Source organism: Cetorhinus maximus, chromosome 26 (assembly GCF_964194155.1).
Source record: "Cetorhinus maximus chromosome 26, sCetMax3.hap1.1, whole genome shotgun sequence".
Lineage (NCBI taxonomy): Eukaryota > Metazoa > Chordata > Chondrichthyes > Lamniformes > Cetorhinidae > Cetorhinus > Cetorhinus maximus.
Genome location: NC_135904.1, coordinates 8879191 through 8901045, shown reverse-complemented (window position 1 = coordinate 8901045; position 21855 = coordinate 8879191). Strand labels below are relative to the sequence as shown.

Sequence of the window (21855 nt, the reverse complement as noted above, 5' to 3'; positions counted from 1 at the left end):
AGCAGGAGATGGGTGAGTGGTGCAGCGTTCTGGCCAGCTTTTTCTCCTCCTCTTGGGATCTAACAGACCCCTGTTTTGCACCTCCCAAGATAAACTACCTAATATTGCTGTTGAGTATAAAAGCTTCCCAGTTGATATTTATATCTGACAAAAGAAATAGAAAACCAAGAACTCTTTGGATTTTTGTTTTGGAACTTGGCGTGAAACATGAACAGTGCATTGGTTATACATAGTGCAATGCACATCTTGCAGTATGCTATAAGGCATCAACACTTTTGATAAGTTGATGTGTAAACTGTGTGAGCAAACCTCAGGTGTCATCATTGAGATATGTTGCAAACTTGGCACACACCAGAATGTGGTGCTCTTAGATATATATAATGTTGGATTTGTTAGCTCTTCAGTGCATTGTTTGGGGAATATGCAGGACAAACTTGAGGACAGTGTAATGGTTAGGCTACTGACTGTAGTAATCCAGTGACCTGAATTGATAATCCAAAGAATGTGAATTGTTGATAGTGAATCCATTGGGCTCACATTATTTCCTTCCCTAAAGTCCTTTAGGGAAGGAAACATGCCCAGTCATTATTCGGTCTGGCCTGTACATGACTTCAATCCTATACTAATGTGGTTGACTTTGAATTGCACTCTGAAATGGCATTGCAAACACTGTCATTCAAACTGCTCAGGGCAGCCAGAGGGGTGAACAATAATTGCTGGCTTTGCCAGTAATACCTACATCCCAAGAATGAGTAATTTAAAAAGAACGAGTACGTACTCTCATTCACATGTTGCTCCCTGAATTTATTTAACCCAATTTTTAAAAATATTCTTTCATGGGATGTGGGCTTCACTAGCTAGGCCAGAATTTATTGCCCATTCCTAAATGCCGTTGAGATGGTGGTGGTGAGCCGCCTTCTTGAATAGCAGCAGTCCATGTGGTGTATACCCACAGTGCTGTTAGGAAGGGAGTTCCAGGGTTTTGATCCAGCGACTGTGAAGGAATGGTAATATAGTTCCAAGTCTGGATTGTGTGTGGCTTGGAGGGGAACTTGAGGTGGTAGTGTTCCCATGCATCTGCTGCCTTTGTCCTTCGCAGCAACTGTTTGGGTTTAATTTCAAATTTGTAAGGAATCTGCCTGCAATGCTACCTCAGGTCCCAGGTGTTGTTGAAGCCACTTATTTTACATTGTGGGGCAGATACGAACATAAAATTAGGATCAGGAATAGGCCATTTGGCCCCTTAAGCCTGTTCTGCCATTCAGTAAGATCATGGCTGGTCTGACTGTGGCCTCAACATCACTTTTTCTCCCTTCCCCCAATACCCTTGACTCCCTTGTTAGTCAAAAATCTGTGTACCTCGGCCTTAAAAATATTCAAAAACTCTGCCTTACCACTCTCGGGGGAAAGATAGTTCCACAGATTCAAAACCCTCAGAGAGAAAAGTTTCTCCTCATCTCTGTTTTAAATGGGAGACCCCTTGATTTTAAATGTGTTCCCTAGTTCTGGGGACACTCATAAGGGGAAACACCCTTTCAACATTCACCCTGTCAAGTCCCCTCAGGATCTTATCTGTTTCAGTAAGATCATACCACGTTCTTCTAAACTGCCATGGATACAGGCCCAAACTGTCTAACCTTTCCACATAAGATAGCGCCCTCATCCCAGGAATTAGTTGAGTCAGCCTTCTCTGAACTGCTTCTAATGCAGTAAGGTCGGTCCTTAAATAAGGAGCCCAAAACTGTACACAGTATTCTATATGTGGTCTCGCCAATGCCCTGTACAATGGTAGCAAAACATCCCCACTTATATATTCCATTCCCCTTTCACTAAACCACAAAATATTCCATTTGCCTTCCCAATCACTTGCTGTACCTGCATACTAACTTTTTGTTATTCATAATTCCAGCAACTAAACATAAAGACAATTGCACCTGTCATTCATGACTGTTTCCTTAAAAGATAATGAATCATAAAACTATTTTACTGCAGCTGGGAGATGCTGTGGTTGCTGTAGGAGATTCAAAAAATTAGTTGTGAAAGAAACCAATGGGGATGATGGGATATAGTTGTTCATGCTGTATTCTAAATACCACCCTCTTGGTTAGCATGTCCATAAGGCTGTTGTTACACAATATTCTGAGTTTTTTGTACACAAGGCTAGAAAATTCCACTTGCCATTTTGCTTGGTGTTTTTCACTGAAGAACACCCAGTTGCCAGCTAAAAGGAAGCATTCGTATTTTTCATGCTTTTACTTTTATTTGCTTGCTTGTATATGATGCTTTTGTGCTGTTACAGATTGCTTTTACCCCATTTGCTAGCTCATAAAAACATTAGGTGCATTTTAATTTTGGAAACTGGCACCCAGTAAATTATCAAAGCTTGGCTCTGGCATTCTTGTGGGGTCCCTTCAGGCTTAGTCAGCATGAGTAAGTCAGAAAATAACACTAGTTAATTCTCCTATTTCCTCTGGGACAAAGTAGCGATTCAACCGTGACAATTTCAGATGAAGAGTTTGAATGTATGGAGTTGGGTGTCCTTGACGTAAGTATGGAACCTGACCTTATGACTACAGATAATGTCAGTAAGGGCAGTATTTGGAGAAATGTGAGGAAAATTCCTTGGTTGATGGTGAAGATAGTATGGGAAGGAAAAATAAACTATTGGTGGCTGCATTCCAATAGGAGTGGAACCGTGGAAGTGCATTTCAGCTAAGCTGGATGTTGAAGGCGAGGTGATGAAGGGGAATGATGTTAACAACTGTGTCAGTTGCTGTAGAGGTTGAGGAACAAGATGGGGCTGATGCATCGCAGTTTCAGAAAATTTCATTCACTATTGTCTGGCACCATTTTGGCACTTGGGTTGGAGAGATGAGAAAGTTAACTATACATTCAAAGGCCATCAGAGAGGAATGGGATGTTCTAAGATCGGATGATTGGGTCAAGGATGGATTTTTTGGGGAGCAAAGATTTGACAGTGATTTTGAAGGTAGGACTTGAAAAAAGAACACAGTTAACAATGTTTATGTTTGGTCTGGAAGTTGTTGCATTTACCTCTTTCTATGCTTCAGCATCGGTAGTGCTTTTAGTATAGTAAAATGTTCCAAGACACTTCACAGGAGTGTTATAAAGCAAAATTAACACACAGCCACATAGCGATTCTAGACCAGGGGAGATTTAAGGTGGGAATCCCAGAGCTTGAGCCTTGGCAGCTGAAGGCACAGGAATCTTATGGTGAAAAAATGTCCTTTCCCCATCGCATGCAGCTTTTAAGTGCACAAATACTTGAAATCTACTGGTATAGGCCTATCACTTTACTGTAGGTAAGCCACTTTAAGTTGTAGTTCATCACATTCTGAAGTAGCTTTGTCTCTTGTTGCACAGCATCGGTTGGGTCTCAACCCTCAACCAATGGAGATACGTAGGAAATAGGGGCATGAGTAAGCCATTAGGCTTGTCGAGTCTGCTCTGCCCTTCAAACAGATTTACCTCTTATACCACTTTTTCCCATACCCCTTTATGTCATTAATATCCAGAAATCTATTGATTTCTGTCTTGATATGCTCAATAATTGAGATTCCACAGCCCTCTGGAATAGTGTTCCAAAGATTCACCACCCTCTGAGTGAAGAGATTCCTCCTCATCTCAGTCTTAAATGGCCTACCCATTATTCTGAGACTGTGTCCCCTGTTCTAGACTCAGCAGCCAGGATAAACATCCTATTCATATCTAAGATAAAAACAAAAAACTGTAGATGCTGGAAATCCAAAACAAAAACAGAATTACTTGGAAAACTCAGCAAGTCTGGCAGCATCGGCGGAGAAGAATAAAGTTGATGTTTCGAGTCCTCATGACCCTTCAACAGAACTGAGTAAAATTAGGAGAGGGGTGAAATATAAACTGGTTTAAGGTGGGAGGGGTGGTGGGGGGAGAGAAGTGGAGGGGGGGGGGAAGCTGGTGGTGGATGTAGGGACAAGCAAGCAGTGATAGGAGCAGATAATCAAAAAATGTCACAGACAAAGGAACAAAGAGGTGTTGAAGGTGGTGATATTATCTAAGAGAATGTGCTAATTAAGAATGGATGGCAGGACACACAAGGTACAGCTCTAGTGGGGGTGGGGTGAAATAAGACTAACAGGGCATAAAAGGTATAAATTTAAAAATAATGGAAATAGGTAGGAAAAGAAAAATCTATATAAATTATTGGAAAAAACAAAAGGGAGGGGGAAGAAACGGAAAGGGGGTGGGGATGGAGGAGGGAGTTCAAGATCTAAAGTTGTTGAATTCAATATTCAGTCCGGAAGGCTGTAAAGTGCCTTGTCGGAAGATGAGGTGCTGTTCCTCCAGTTTGCGTTGGGCTTCACTGGAACAATGCAGCAAGGCAAGGACAGACATGTGGGCAAGAGAGCAGGGTGGAGTGTTAAAATGGCAAGCGACAGGGAGGTTTGGGTCTTTCTTGCGGACAGACCGCAGGTGTTCTGCAAAGCGGTTGCCCAGTTTGCGTTTGGTGACTCCAATGTAGAGGAGACCGCATTGGGAGCAACGAATGCAGTAGATTAAGTTGGGGGAAATGCAAGTGAAATGCTGCTTCACTTGAAAGGAGTGTTTGGGCCCTTGGACGGTGAGGAGAGAGGAAGTGAAGGGGCAGGTGTTGCATTTTTGCGTATGCATGGGGTGGTGTCGTAGGTGGGGGTTGAGGAGTAGGGGGTGATGGAGGAGTGGACCAGGGTGTCCCGGAGGGAACGATCCCTACGGAATGCCGCCGGGGGTGGGGGTGAAGGGAAGATGTGTTTGGTGGTGGCATCATGCTGGAGTTGGCGGAAATGGTGGAGGATGATCCTTTGAATGCGGAGGTTGGTGGGGTGATAAGTGAGGAAAAGGGGGACCCTATCATGTTTCTGGGAGGGAGGAGAAGGCATGAGGGCGGATGCGTGGGAGATGGGCCGGACATGGTTGAGGGTCCTTTCAACGACCGTGGGTGGAAAACCTCGGTTAAGGAAGAAGGAGGACATGTCAGAGTAACTGTTTTTGAAGGTAGCATCACCGCTTCCTGTAAGGACTCCATCCCATTCTCTCAGTTCCTTCGCCTCCATCGCATCTGTTCTGATGATGCTACCTTCAAAAACAGGCATGGATTGATCAGGGATAGTCAGCAGGGTTTTGTTAGGGGAACGGCGTGCCTTACTAACTTTTTTGAGGGACTTTTTGAGGAAGTAACAAAGTGGATTGATGAGGGTAGTGCAGTGGATATTGTCTACATGGATTTAAGTAAGGCATTTGACAAGGTCTCTCATGGCAGACTGGCCAGGAAGCGAGATCTCATGGGATACAGGGAAGGTGGCAGATTGGATCCAAAATTGGCTCAGTGACAGGAAACAAAGGGTAATGGTCGATGGATGTTTTTGCGAATGGAAAACGGTTTCCAGTGTTGTTCCACAGGGCTCAGTGTAGGGCCCCTTGCTTGATTGTTGTATATATTAATGCTTTAGATTTAAATGTGGGAGGCATGATTGGGAAATGTACAGGTGACACACAAATTGGCCAGGCAGTTAGTTGATAGTGGAGAGGATAGCTGTTGATTCCAGAATGATATCAATGGTTTGATTGAGTGGGCAGAGAAGTGGCAAATGGAATTCAATCTGGAAAAGTGTGAGGGGTAATGCACTTGGGGAAGGCAGACAAAGCAAGGGAATACTTGATAAATGGGAAATTGAGAGAGGCTGAGGAAGTGAGAGATCTTGGAGTGCGTGTCCACAGGTCCTTGAATGCAGAACAGGTGGTCAAGAAAGCATATGAAATGCTTTCCTTTATTGGGTTAGGCCACAGCTGGAATTTTGTGTATAATTATGGTCACCACATTACAGGAAAGACACAATTGTTCTGGAGAGAGTGCAGAGGAGATTTATAAGAATGTTGCCAGGGCTTGAAAATTGCCACCATGAGGAGAGATTGGATAGGCTAGGGTTGTTTTCCTTAGGTTGGTTACCTAATTGAGGACAAAATTGAGGGGCCGAGATAGGGAGACAGGAAAGACTTGTCTCCCCTACCTGAAGGGTCAATTACCAGGGGACATTGATTTACGGTGATTGGCAGAAATATTAGACGGGGCATAAGGAAAACCTTTTTACCCAGGGGGTGGTGGGCATCTGGAACTCACTGCCTAAATTGGTGGTTGAGGCTGGAACGCTCAACTCATTTAGAAGGTACCTTGATCTGCATCTGAAGTGCTGTAACCTGCAAGGCTATGGACCAGGTGCTAGAAAGTGAGATTAAAATGAACGGCTAGTTTCTTCTCTCTTTGGCCCGTGCAGATATAATGGGCTGAATGACCTCTTTCTGCACCGTAACTATGCTATGGTTTTATGCTGGCTTTGAGTAAGTCACGAACAAGGACACCCAGGTCCCTTTGGACATCAACACTTCCCAATCTCTCACCTTTTGAGAAATACTCTACCTTTCTGTTTTTTTTCTCAACCAAAGTGGATAACTTCACAGTTATTCACATTATATCCCATCTGCCATGTTCTTGCCCATTCACTTAGCCTGTCCAAACCACCTTAAAGCCTCCTTGCATCCTCTTCACAGCTCACATTCCCACCTAGTTTTGTGTCATCAGCAAATTTGGAAATATTACATTTTGTCCCCACATCCAAATCATTTATATAGGTTGTGAACAGCTGTGGCCCAAGCACTGACCCTTGTGGTACCCGCTAGTAACAGCGAATACTACAGCCTGTAGGGGAGATTCAGCAAATGTGTACACCATTGTGTTTGGGCTTTCATATTCCTCAAGTTGAAAAACTAGATCTCCTGTACACCTGACTCCCCTGATATCTGTTACAAGGGTTAACTCTGGCAATCCAAAACAAAAACAGAATTACCTGGAAAAACTCAGCAGGTCTGGCAGCATCGGTGGAGAAGAAAAGAGCCGACGTTTCGAGTCCTCACGACCCTTGTTTTGGATTTCCAGCATCCGCAGTAGTTTTTTGTTAACTCTGGCAATGATTGTTTAAAAAAATAGCAACTTGGTACCTTCCAAGATCTGCCAAAAAAATCTTGCAATTCTCCACCATTTTTATGCAATAATTTGGAATTTTGAAAAGTGAATTTTCTGGGAAGTTTTGTTTAAAAGCAGATGTTTACTTGTAATGCAATAGTCAGTAAAAATGAAATCAGGTTGACTGAAATTACCTTCTTGCAGTGAATTTCAGTTGACACCCAGTCACAACAGGGATGTTGCTGTAATGCTTTTGACAGACAAATTACAGTTTCATCCATTGGAAAATATGTTCTGTTCTTCTTTATAAGCTAAAGTTTTTGCTGCCCATCATTCAAATGAAATTGGTTCTATTAAAATAGCTTCTCTGTGGATTTAAATGTCCTCTTACAGAGTTTAATGACACGGCCTGCTCTCGAGAGCCTTGTTAGCTATGGTTGAAGTGTAGTTTATAACATTTGCCCCTCTTTCAGTGATTTTACAAAGTCAAGTTATGGGGAATTATTTGATTCAACAACAAGAAACTTCCAATTTTTGTAGCCCTTCTGTTTCTCACCATCTTCTTCACAGGGTGGGTTTCAGATAGCTTTTTGTAACATGCAGAGCAGCAGCGAGATGCTGTCCCCACAGGCGTGACCTTTTGACTCCAAGGCGAGAGTGCTACCCACTGAGCCCAGGCTGACGCTTTTTTTTGTCTGCTTGAAAACAGAAGTGTTCCCATGAACCTTGAATGTTTGAAGGGAGAGTAGAAGGGATGAGCATTTTTATAAGATGTGCGTTTTTCCATTTCAGCTCAATTTTTCCCCTCACGATTGAAAGCTTGAATGTTGAGAGCCAACCATTTATTTCTGAACCATCACCTCTAAAGCTGTATCAGATTCTCCAAACTGCAGGACATTTTTCAGATTCCATGTTCAGTGTTTCAAATGGCTGTTGGATTCAGCCAAATTAGTATGCTGCTTGTAAACTCATGATTGTCTAATATTGACAAGTTCAAAAACCTGGTGGGGAGACTCTCAACTTGAATCCTCTGTACCCTTTAAAGCCACTGTTGCTGTAAAGTAAGGAGTTGCCACGTTTTACCAAAGAATAAAGCACAGTGTGATACAGAAACATGATGTTTTCAATAGGAAATATAGGAGAGATTTGTGTCATGTATCACTCGTTCTTGTATATCCCTCACATAATTTGAAAGAAGTTGAGCATTTCACTGAATTGAAATTGATCTCATCGTATGTGAATTTTTCATACTGTACACTTGTCGTTTCCCCCCAATCCCCCCACCCCCCACCCACAGTACATGTTATAGAATTCGTCCTTCCTTCTAAGCATCAATTGTGTCTCGGGAGAAAATTTTTGAGTTGTGTAGCAGTAGTGTGAAATAATGGTGAGGGGATCAATTTAAGGTGCTGATTTAAGTCCATCCTTTTGGGCAGAATGAGTATGTGCTGGCTCTTTTCTCGAATATTTTTATATTATTCATTGCTTTCCTCCTGCTCCATGATTCATGCATCAATTTCCCTCTTTACTTTTAAGTTCAGGTGTTAGGCTAAGACCCATTAGATATTGGTGGAACTGTACATGACCATCCACATTTTGGGGGAGGTTTAGCAATGCCATTTGTCATCTGAGTCTGGAGTGTTTATACTGCCAAGTGCAAATGAAAGTGGGACACTTGCACATTTCCAGTTAGTTCCATTTCTGTAGGTGTCTATTAGTCAGGAACCTTGCTTCTCAGCATGTTTGTTGGGGGAGTTGAGATGTTTATGTTTAACTTCCAATTTTTGGTTAATATGTGGTGGAACGTTTCTTTGTGGGGAGATTTTCTGAAATAGAAGTTGGAATAATTCCACATGTGAAAAATAGAAATTTCTCAGACCTGGCATTGAAAGGGTTAAGACTGCAGAATATTGGTGCCAGATCAGGGCTAATCTAGTTGGATCTCAGATAAATTCTGAACAGGTGGTACAGTGTGAAAACCAGACCTGATGGTTATTCCTACTGTCAAAAGTTTCCTTCATATACACTTACATAAAAACTGTTCTTCAATATGCTTGAGAATGCCTTGACTGCAGTAAGATAATGTAGACTATGTAGAATCTCTTATGCTGGTCATGTCTTTCAGATTGAAAGTTTTCAGAATTGCATGTTACAGTAATAATCTGTTTCAAAGCTCTAAATCAGAGTCACTATTTGTTTAAAATATTCCTATTCTCCCACTTTTTCCTCACCTGAGCTTCTGCTGACAGCTCATTTGCTAAATGCACTTCCCTATGTGACAATAAACTGAAAAGGTTCCACATTCGATCTCTGTTTCATGCCGAGCTAGCTGATCTTGTTCAGGATAATAGGAGCGCTATGATTAGCTTCTGTACTACTGGGAAATCAGGCAGCATTTCCTCTTCTGGAAAGTGATATATGTGGATGATGGACAAGGATAGCATGTATTTAACTGTGATGGCACCATTGGTCAAATAACCTGCTGACATTCAAATGATTTAATGCATGAAGAGCGCTTTGAGATGCTGTAAAGCCGAAGGAACTGTATCCCATTATGAGTCAACATTTTCAGAATAGGAGGGCAAATTGGAAGGAATGAGTACTTGTCATGCCTATGATATATTTGTGTGAATTACCTAATTAATGGCTTATGGTTGTCTAGCAAATGAAGCTATTTATCATGTAGGTAAGAGGCACATTCTATTTATAATCCAGTTTCTACAAAGTATTTTTTGTAATCCAAGGAAATGTATTGCAACTGCTTTGATTTTCCTTCGGTATTTCTCATGATTTATTATAAATTTAATAAGCTGGCATAACATTGGCAGAAAGCGGCATCTCTTGTGGTTGCTAAGCAGGCGTCTAAAAGAGCATTTCATAATTGCTTAACCTTTTATGGCCTAAGATCTCAAAATATGATGCTGAAACAAGCACCAGTTTTTCTAATATATATACAGAAATTGCTGGAAATGCTCAGTAAGCCAGGCAGCATCCGTGGAGAGAGGAGAATTTTGACCCTTTATCAGTACTGGAAAATGTTACAGATGTTTAACAGATTTTAAGTACAGATACAAAGAAAGGGGAGGAAAGATAGAAGAGAAGGTCAGTGATAGGGTGGAAGGCAGGAGGCATTAAGTAACAAAAGGGATGATGATGTAAAGCAGAATTGGGTGGTATTGGACAAATAAAGAACAAAAATGTGACGAGGGGAGTTGTAAATGGCAACAGCACAGAAATGAGAGCATTGTTATAATCTGAAATTGTTTAGCCACTGTTGAATCCAGAAGACTTGTTAAATGCCCAACCGAAAGACGAGCTGCTGTTTGTGCTTTTGTGGGGTAGGGGATTAAAATGGCAAGTGACTGATGCTCACGGTCATGCTTTTCCACCTGTTCCAAATGCAACCAGTCCCACATTATGAGGAAATTACCATGTTACACATGCCATTATGATGTTATGGGTCCAACACTAACCTTTTCTTTAGAAAACAGTGCAGTAAGGCTCGGTATGGAATGAACTTCCTGTCCAGGGAGAAGGCATAGTGACAGAGGTGCATTTTTGTGTATGTTTCTACTTGAAAGACATTTTCTGTCGCTTATATTGAAGCACCTCAGAGTGCAACATGATCTATGTAGTTAACATAAATACCATTGCACTGACTGTCTGTCTGTTACGACCATATTGAAATGTCTGTAATGCTAATTGATTGTATTGAAGCACCTCATGATCTATGTGGAAAACTTGAATATGATTGCACTTTTTGTGGTGGCCATTTTGAATTGTTTTGTAATGTTCTTTCAGATATTTTATGAATAAAGTATATTTTTCAAAAAATTCTGTCACCTTTACCTTTACTCCTTGCATTAAACGTTTTGGAATCAAGCTGGTTTGCTTGTGAGGTTTTCAGCAATTTCTCTGTCATCCATGCACATTCAGGAAGCCTGGTTGGTGACCAAGTTTTTTTTTGAAGTGGAAAAGTCAGTAGAGATTTGATGGCAGATCCTTGTATTATTAATGAGCCATGCTATTTATAGGTTTTAAGTGTAGCTTTTTAAAAAAAATATTAGCCAGAGCTGGAGTACCAACATAAATGCTGCTTGAAGAAAACTGTTTCCAGTAGGTCAATGAACATGTGGTTGGTGACATCTTTTCCACTTCTTTATCACCTCTTCCTCAGGAGCCCAAGTTTTTGACTGCTGTGATCTTAATGGGATTTAGTTTAATTATACCTTTAGGGATTTTGCTATATAATTTTTAAAATGACTATTGAATTCAAGGCAACTTTAAAACATTTAAAAATTTTAAGTTGCTGTAACAAGCCAAAGTGACCCCTGCTGGGAGGTGCACATATTTGGCTATTGGGTGAAGTTAAGATTGCTTTTTGGATGTGTTGCCATTTTTGTTAAATAGCATTTACTGAAAAACTAACAGGAAGGGCTCTGAGATGAGGCTGGATGAATTAGAAAGCAGCAGTGCTTAGAAGAAGGATGAAAATTAGAGTTGGAGGAGAATTATTTGCTGATCTTGCCTTCCTCCAGGAAAGATTGAACTCGATCAGACTGCAGGAGAGCGTGAGAACACACTCTGCTTGTTCACACCTGAATCTTTCTCTGCATGAAATTATTTTATAACTATGACAGGGATGACTATGACAGTTCCCCTCATTAAGAAATAGCCCTACTGTACCAATCACAAAGCTTATTAACTAGCAGAAGCTTTTGAATGAATGTGCTTTTAATCTTTCATTTTAGCCATTGTGCGCAGTATACATTAAACGATCAAACTGTTTTTCTTTTCTCCCCAAATTTTCTTCCCTCCTCTCCTGGGTACTAACTGAAGCTCATCCTGTTCCACAGGCATCCACAGCTTTGAAGCAGGCATTCTTCACTTGTGAACCAAGCCAGCTAATTTCAATGATATGAATTGACTGTGGACAATATGGTAGCTGAAACTAATTTTTGTCCTCGGTATTCGATGGTTTGCACATTCCACCAGCAGTCGTTGGATTGACTTGCCTCAGTTGGTCCCCCTGCCACCCCCCAAACTAAAATCGACAACACAGACCACCTATTGAACCTGTATTTTCTGGGCTGAATATTTCTTTTCCACACTGACGAACAGTAGTTGCAACACTGAAAACACATAACCATTCGTCCACCCCCAGCAATTCTGTCGGCTGAACTCTGATTACAACCCTTGGGGCTCAGTATAACTGGTCTGTCAGCCAATGTTAGACATGATCAGTCCTAATGTTGCTGCTCAGGATTGAAAGTTCTTCGTCTTAGCTTTCAGTATATTTAAAATTTCTTGATTTATATATCCATTTAACTTTATTTAGCAAATAAAATGGCCTTAGGCCAGTTTGTTCCAAGCAAGTAGATTTGTCCAGTGTAATACTGATTTCCTGCCTTGTGGATTTTAGATTGCTGGATCTCCTGTGACATGCATGGAAGGTTAGATGATGGTTTTATAAGGACCATGTTGTATATTCTGTAATACAGATTGCATTAATCTGCTGCTGCAGTGACTCTGTATTCCCTTAAGGCCACAAGTCTAATTGCTGTTAAGTAAATTCTGGATGTGCTCAGACTTTTCTAAATTGAAAGTCAGAACTGTAGCATTTTTAAAAAATGTGAGAGACTGGCAAGGCAACTCGGAGGTTAGACAGAAAATGGGCACTAGATGTACTGTTTCTGATGACATTATCCTTTATCAATAATTGTAATACCTTGTGTATTGTTTTGCTTGATTTGATTTAAAAACTTGATTGGAAAGAAACTAGCTTCTGTGAATTTTAAAGATAATGCACGTTTATTTTTGTGAAGTGATTTGGGGTTTTTACATCCTAATTGCAGAGTCTAAAATATATGAAGGGCAGCATTATAAAGGGTAATGCTATCTTTATTCTGTTGTAGAAATGTCAAAGCTTTGCAAAGATTTTTTTTTTTGAAACAGCAAAGATGTGCAAGAAGAATTGCCTTTTCTGCAATACCAGTGTCAATGCACCTGTTACACTTGCCTAAGTAAAATTCAAATTTATTTTTCACAGGTGTGATTATGCAGCATCGCCTTCCATACAAATAAAATAGGCTTTACATTACTCAGATACTTTATTTTTTCAAGTTAATTTGTCTGTAATTTTTGTTTTTGAGAATTCCCTGTGCATACATGCTCGGACCTAAATTTGTTGGTAGGAGCTAATAGTGGTAATAGATTGTAAATGCTCATTAGCTTTAGAGCAGATGCACTGAAACCATTTTATTGACTTTTCAATCTAATAAAACATCTTCATTTTTTGTGAATTATTTGTTTTTCTTTGTTGAAGACGATCATTGCTGGGTTATATTTGCATGAGTACCACTCTTGCCCAAGTGGTCAATCTTCATGTGTGACTGTAGATGGTAAATGTAGGCAGATAATTTAAGTGTGGAGAAGGACACAGCTGATTCAAAGCATTTCACATCTATGCACTATCCCAGAAAAGGTCAAAGAATAGGACCAGAACACCAAACTGTCTTCTACACAATCCAGTGTTTCTAAGGTCAGTTCTGATGACTGTAATGCTGAACTTGTTGAGGGTAGGTAATACAGCAAAGAACAAGGATTGAAACTGGGACTTCTGGGCTACGAGCATACAGTGGTTACATAACCAGTAAGTGATTACAAGAATTGAGATAGACACCTAAATAATCTGTTTAATATCAGATATAAAACAAAAACAAAAATACCTGGAAAAACTCAGCAGGTCTGGCAGCATCATTGATGCTGCCAGACCTGCTGAGTTTTTCCAGGTGTTTTTGTTTTGGATTTCCAGCATCCGCAGTTTTTTGCTAATATCAGATGTACTCTGACCATTCACTTGTGTGTGGTGATTTTCTCTTAAATCCTCCACGCTGTTTCACTTCACTGTGCCAGCAGTGAAAAATATCTGAGTAGGAGTTAATTAGATCCTAACCTTTTTTTCCCCCAAAAACCCTTGACTCTCTGAAATATCCTAACTTCCGGCTATACAGTGACAAAAGCTAATTACTGAGAGAAATGGAGTGAACATGCAGAATAGTGTCAGTGAGTGCGTTTTAGCACAATTGCTCACCAAAGTGGTTAATACCTTGGTATCAGAACCGCTTGAAATGTGTACAGATGTGGCACTTTCTATAGCTGATGCCAACATACAAGATTAAATAACAATATTTGGGGCTGGGCGGTAGCAATGTGTTACACATTAGCATTGAATGTCCTATCCTGCAATGACTCAATTTTAAATGTCTCATCCTTGTTTTCAAATCCTTTCATGCCTTGACCCTCCCTCTCTTTTACCTAATCCAGACCTACAACCCTCCCAAGATCTCCACTCCCCCCTGGCCTCATGAGCATCCTTGAGTCCAACCCCGCCACCATTGGAAGCCATTTATTTTTGTTGTCAAGCACCTTGGGATGTTTTATTACGTTAAAGGCACTATCTAAATATAAGTTGTATTTGTATGGTCCACATGTTCTGCTTCATAATGCTAATGGGAAATGATATAATGAAAAGGAAAATTTCTACCTGGAATAGGAAGGTGTTTAGGAAGTGGGATGTGGGATTTTCATCTTGATTCCACGGAACATAGTCGTTTTCAAATGAGTTTCTTTGTTTACTACCTTATGAGATTCCATAACTTTGTTACATCCTGGTGTCAACTAAATTGTATTATAAAATTACTGATTGCCAGTTAATTATCAGTAATTTTATTGCTTTCTGCTCAACTCTTCTAGTTACTTAAATAGTGTATTTTTAAGAAGAGTTTAAGTTTTAAAAGCAAACAGAAAAGCCACAATGTAGTAGAAAAGTTAAATGTCATGCTGCGTGGCTGCCTGTTCTCCCTTTCCGCACACAGTATTAAACTTTTGGTGGGTTTTACATTTTACACAATAAGATTTTGAAAAGTGAGTTGGAAGTGTGGTTTCCAAGCTCTATTACAATGAGCTGCACAAAAAAACCTAGCTTCAATGTGACGGATTTACCGCAGAAGAGTTTAGGGTGGAGAGAAAGAAGCTTTTGTATATTTCCAGCTTGAATAAAATACAGTGTGTCAATTGACACACTGAGCTTTCCATCTTTGGACCTTAAGTTTCAACACAGGACACATTGATGGGTTCCAGGCCTTCTCTGCTTGTTGACAGTAAAGGTCCTAGGTAGAATGAGATTGGGAAACCTCCAGCCAGTTCTTGGTTGTCTTGGGGCCTGCAATTTGTACTAAATCGAAAAGGTCACAGGATTGTTGATGTGAGAAACGCAGGTTGGAGGAAATCTAGTTCTGTTGAAGGGTCATGAGGACTCGAAACGTCAATGGTGCTCTTCTCCGCCGATGCTGCCAGACCTGCTGAGTTTTTCCAGGTATTTCTGTTTCTGTTTCTGTTTTTGTTTTGGAGGAAATCACATTGGTGTAATAAGAAATGTTTTTTTGAGTTTGGGCTGAAGCAAATTGTTCAACAATGTAAAAGGAGATTTTCTCTGCTTCGGTTTGTGCTGTACATGACTTGGGAATGCTTGTTGCTTAAACTGGGTACACAATGTGGAATGTAATCATTTCCCCAATACCCTTCACCCTGAACACAAACTTCACAAAAATGTTAACATCCTGCATGTATCAATATTGTGTGCTTCCATCACTGCACGTGAACTCTGCAATTTTGGAAGCTGCTGAAGGTGATTCAACAAAACTTGGTACCATTTTAAAAACAAAAAACTGCAGATGCTGGAACTCCAAAACAAAAATAAAAATACCTGGAAAAACAGAACTGTTGAAGAGTCATACAGACTCGAAACGTTAACTGTGTTCCTCTCCACAGATGCTGCCAGACCTGCTGAGTTTTTCCAGGTATTTTTATTTTTGTTTAGTACCATTTTACGTGTTTTGACTAATTCCCAAGGTATGTTGATTCTGGGGAATGTTTGGTGCTACCTTTACTCAGTTCCAGCACTGAACCAATTTCTCTTTAGCCATCCTGAGATATCAGAATAAGCATGCTGCTTTATTTTTGTTTTGAATTCTGTAAATGTAGAAATCTTTCCAAACCTATGTCCCTCAGGCCCCCAATCAGATTTGTAGTAGAGTTATTACTGCCAACTCTTATTTCCTGTTCTGATCACCTTTTGAAGTGGTTAGAAAGATGTGCAAGTGCAATGTTCTTCTCACATTGTGTACTGAAAACAAAACAAGTTCTTTTAGTTAAGGTACAGAGCATGCACTTTTTTTTGAACCTTTCTTGACTCTTCAAGATGGTTTCAGAATGATATGAAGAGGAACTATATCTTAAACGGGTTTCATTATCACTCAAGACTGAGAGTTGGGCTGGAAATGTCTCTCTTTCTCTCCCTCCTGTTGATAAAAGAGACCTATAGTGTAAAGTTTCTACCTCCCTGTTAAGGTTCTCGGTATAAACAAGTTGTTCAATCTAATGTGAAGGATACAATTTCAGTATTTTACATTGAAAATGATTGAGGCTTAGGGAATAGAATTAAATATTTTAATCGCAAAGTATAGGTTTCCAGCTGTGACTATATTCGTAAGCAAAACGGCAATAATGCATTTAAGGGGAAGCTAGACAACATGAGAGAGAACGGATTAGGAAGATATATATTGACAGGGTTAAAGTAGGGTGGGAGGAGTCTCATGCGGAGCATGAACACATCAACAATTTCCAGTTCCCTGGCCCCAACCGCTTCCTCTTCACCATGGACGTTCAATCCCTCTACACCTCCATCCCCCACCAAGATGGTCTGAGGGCCCTTAGCTTCTTCCTTGAACAGAGGCCCCAACAATCCCCATCCACCACTACTCTCCTCCGTCTGGCTGAACTTGTTCTCACGCTGAACAATTTCTCCTTTAACTCCTCTCACTTCCTCCAAATAAAAGGTGTGGCTATGGGTACCTGCATGGGCCCCAGCTATGCCTGTCTCTTTATGGGGTGTGTGGAACATTCCTTGTTCCAGTCCTACTCCAGCCCCCTCCCACAACTCTTTCTCCGGTACATTGATGATTACTTCAGTGCGGCTTCATGCTCTCGTCTGGACCTGGAAAAATTTATTAATTTTGCTTTCAATCTCCACCCCTCCATCATTTTCACATGGTCCATCTCTGACACTTCCCTTCCCTTCCTTGACCTCTCTGTCTCAATTTCTGATGATAAACTGTCCACCAGTATCCATTACAAGCCTGCCGACTCCCACAGCTACCTCGACTACAGCTCCTCACACCCCGCTTCCTGTAAGGACTCCATCCCATTCTCTCAGTTCCTTCGCCTCCGTCGCATCTGTTCTGATGACGCTACCTTCAAAAACAGTTACTCTGACATGTCCTCCTTCTTCCTTAACCGAGGTTTTCCACCCACGGTCGTTGACAGGGCCCTCAACTGTGTCCGGCCCATATCCCGCGCATCCGCACTCACGCCTTTTCCTCCCTCCCAGAAACATGATAGGGTCCCCCTTGTCCTCACTTATCACCCCACCAACCTCCTCATTCAAAGGATCATCCTCCGCCATTTCCGCCAACTCCAGCATGATGCCACCACCAAACACATCTTCCCTTCACCCCCCCCTGGCGGCATTCCGTAGGGATCGTTCCCTCCGGGACACCCTGGTCCACTCCTCCATCACCCCCTACTCCTCAACCCCCACCTATGGCACCTCCCCATGCCCACACAGAAGATGCAACACCTGCCCCTTCACTTCCTCTCTCCTCACTGTCCAAGGGCCCAAACACTCCTTTCAAGTGAAGCAGCATTTCACTTGCATTTCCCCTAACTTAGTCTACTGCATTCGTTGCTCCCAATGCGGTCTCCTCTACATTGGAGAGACCAAACGCAAACTGGGCGACCGCTTTGCAGAACACCTGCGGTCTGTCCGCAAGAAAGACCCAAACCTCCCTGTCGCTTGCCATTTTAACACTCCACCCTGCTCTCTTGCCCACATGTCTGTCCTTGGCTTGCTGCATTGTTCCAGTGAAGCCCAACGCAAACTGGAGGAACAGCACCTCATCTTCCGACTAGGCACTTTACAGCCTTCCGGACTGAATATTGAATTCAACAACTTTAGATCTTAAACTCCCTCCCCCCATCCCCACCCCGTTTCTTCCCCCTCCCTTTTGTTTTTTTCAATAATTTATATAGATTTTTCTTTTCCCACCTATTTCCATTATTTTTAAATCTACAACTGTAATACCTTGTCAGTCTTTCCACCCCACCCCCGCCCGAGTTGTACCTTGAGTGTCCTGCCATCCATTCTTAATTAGCACATTTTCTTAGATAATATCACCACCTTCAACACCTCTTTGATCCTTTTATCTGTGACATCTTTTGATTATCTGCTCCTATCACTGCTTGCTTGTCCCTACAACCACTCCCCCCTTCTCTCTCTCCTCTCCCCCCCACATCCCCCAAAACCTTAAACCAGCTTATATTTCACCCCTCTCCTAACTATACTCAGTTCTGCTGAAGGGTCACGAGGACTCGAAACGTCAACTCTTTTCTTCTCCGCCGATGCTGCCAGACCTGCTGAGTTTTTCCAGTAATTCTGTTTTTGTTTTGGATTTCCAGCATCCGCAGTAGTTTTTTGTTTTTACCAGCATGGAACAGTTTGGCCAAATAGCAACTTCAGGACACCCTGAACTGCTTCACAGCAAACCAGGTACAACAGTCACTGTTGTTGTATAGGAAATGGGACATGCAGTAAACTCGACAAACAGCAATGTGATGTTGGCCGTCACTAAAAACCACACTTAAGGAATAACTATTGGTCAGCCACTGGGGAGAACTTCCCTACTTCACTTTGAAATAGTGCCAAGGGATCTTTTGCATCCACCTGAGAGAGCAGGCAGCCTTGTCTTAATATCTAATCTGCAAGACGGCACCGTGCAGCGCACTCTCTGTGCAATGGAATGATCAAACTTGATTTTTGTGCTCAAGTTGAAGTGGCACTTGAACCCACAGCTTTTTGACTCCGAGGTGAGAGTGCTGCCAACTGAGCCACAGCTGATGCCTTCGGAGAAACTGAAAACTGAATTCTGCAATGAGAATTTTCATTTTAAGTATTTGACTATATTTTAAGCTTGACTGGAATTGGAGGATAAATACTTAACTGTATTGAGATGAGTGAAAAATTAACAAAATAGCTTTTGTGGTGTCCATTCAGTTTGTGGGAAACTGAAAGCCTGACCATGAATCTGACTAGTGGTTTTTGCTTTCTTCCTTTTCTGTTGACTGTCAGGATCTTGACAAAAAAAAAGCTGTGTTATAATATATTTAGAAAATGTAGGTGTTAACTGAAATAGTAATTGAAAAAGTAAAAGTATCTTCAGACCTTTTCCATCTTCACTAAATCATTGAAATTGAACGAGTGCATCTCTTGTGCCAGGAATCGTGGGCTCAAGGCTGAGATGGGTTGTACTCCCTCATGGGCTTTCTATCTTGAAGCTACCTCCCTGTGTTCAAATGTGCTGCTGTATCACTTTATCTTTTTGCAGAGACTAACATAGACACAAATGTTTAAAAATAATTATTGTTTTATTGCATCACAGTTTGATCAGTGATGTCACAGCAAGACCAATCACGTTGTCGCAACAGCAGTTTCCTCAGAAACATGCCTGAAACCAGGGATTGAAGAGTTTCCAACATCATTATAATTTTGAGTCTTGATAGGTTTGACTTTGGATTTATGAATGTTTGCACAAGTTGTTGCATCATAAACTCAAACTTGATGAATGCCTGCCTTACCCAAAATCCACCGAAACTTTCAGTTGGTTCAAAGTCCTGACAGACATTTGAACAATTGGGAACAATTACAAATTGCTAATGGATTGCAAGAAAGTAACAACAGCAAATAAACTGGCCGAAAGTGGTGCCATGTTTTTAACATGCATATATGCATTATCATGGGGGTCGGTTAGCTCAGTTGGCTAGATGGCTAGTGTATGAAGCAGAATGATACCAATGGCGTGAGCTCAATCCTCATACCAGCTGTGGTAGCTCCTGGAAACCTGCCTCTTCACCTTGCCCCATGCTTGCAGAGTGGTGCCCGTCAAGCTATATAAAACCGATTGTCTCTCTTTAATGGACAGAGGGGTCTGGCCCTTTGTGGGCTATGGCTAATTACGATACACTATATTTTAAAAGTAATGGGGAATCCACATTTTTATGCTCTGAATTTGAGTGTATTTTAAGGTGCATGATGCTAAAAATTATTCATGAAATTAAATTTGTTTTGACAACCAAAATCAATTTGTGCAGACAGTGCATCATGAAGTTTGTAGCTGATTTTCAGTAACACAGGAGACAAATGGCAGTGTTGAGTAAAACTTGTTATGCAGCTTTCATAACTGATGACTGCTACAAGCTGCATACAATTCTGTTAGTATAAAAGTTGTTCTGCTAGATCTATGATGGTTGCAGATCTGTTGAACATGCCGCTAATTTATCGTATATCCTCTTTAAAAGCGGTTCACCATTGTACTATGTCTTCCTGTTGCATGTCATTTTGCCTCTGAAGAGAAATAACACAATTAGTGTTGTGACAGCACTAACAGTTCCATGCTGTATTTCTCCTGTCCATTATATGGCAGCTTATGCATGGTACGTTTAGATAAACATTCAGATGTTTGCTACCAATGCACACCTGGAAACCTGCAAGTGCATACTTTGTTACAGTAACAAATCACAGTTTATTTAAGAATTTTCAGAAAGGGAATAGTTCGCAAAAGTAGCAAAAAGTAGAATCTTACTTTACCGTATAACCTATGAAGAGGATTGTTTTTCCAGATCTAAAAGAAGAGAAATATATGTTGAATCTCGCATCCAAAACTGTATCCCACAGCAGGCTAACCTGGTAGACTTGTAAAATTTGGTCATGCAGTTGATTAATTTCTACATTGTTATCCAATTATAAGCAAGAATCAGTATTAATATTTGAATTGAAGCAAAGAGGCTATCAGATGATGTGCTAATGCAAGCTAAACGAAGATATAGTCAGGTTGGTATTCTGGAGAAGTGAGCTCAGATTGGTCAACAGCCTTCCTTATATCTGCAAGCATCTTGTGAGGTGAATGTAATACAGTAAAACCAAGAAAGAGTAAACTTTTCTGAATTCAATTTTTAAAAAAATTACTTGAGTGAGGCTGTTTGCTGCTTCCAGGTTAGGTCTGTTTTAGGATATTGAATGCTGGTTAATGTGTCAAACCTTGCTTGTATTCCGTCCTAATTTGAAATCTTCATGATTTGTGATTGGGTGCATGAGGTGTAATATTTTTTGTGGTAGAAAGCCCATCGATATAAGAACGTTGCATTAATCCATCGCAAGACAACATTTTCCTATTAATGATTTTCTTTCTTTTTTTCCATTCCTTCTTCAAAGCAAATGGTTATGAGCCTTAGAGTGTCGGAGCTCCAAGTGTTATTGGGCTATGCTGGACGGAATAAACACGGTCGTAAACACGAACTCCTGACAAAGGCACTGCACTTGTTGAAAGCTGGCTGCAGCCCAGCTGTTCAGATGAAAATTAAGGAACTATATAGGCGGAGATTCCCACAGAAGATCGTGACCCCCGCTGACCTGACCCTTTCTTCTGTCCATACGACTCCAACTTCCATGACTACGCCACTGTCGCCAGCTGCTATCCCACAGCTCTCCTATGATGGGCATGCAACAACATCTCCGCTACTTGCTGTTTCTCTGTTGGGACCTAAACATGAACTAGACCTGCCACACCTGACATCATCGCTCCATCCTGTCCACCCGGATGTAAAACTGCAGAAACTGCCCTTTTATGACATTCTTGATGAATTGATTAAACCAACTAGTCTAGGTAAGAAACAATGTCCAAAAT

General features: G+C 41.1%; 1 protein-coding gene across 2 annotated transcripts in view; it reads left to right on the top strand.

Moving 5' to 3' along the window:
- Positions 1-21855, top strand: part of pias1b (protein inhibitor of activated STAT, 1b) — a 136424-nt gene that overhangs the window by 55167 nt on the left and 59402 nt on the right. For both annotated transcript variants that reach the window (XM_078530070.1, XM_078530071.1), the window contains exon 2: positions 21384-21834. In XM_078530070.1, the coding sequence (XP_078386196.1) occupies positions 21384-21834 (451 nt within the window). The remainder of the gene's footprint in view (positions 1-21383; positions 21835-21855) is intronic.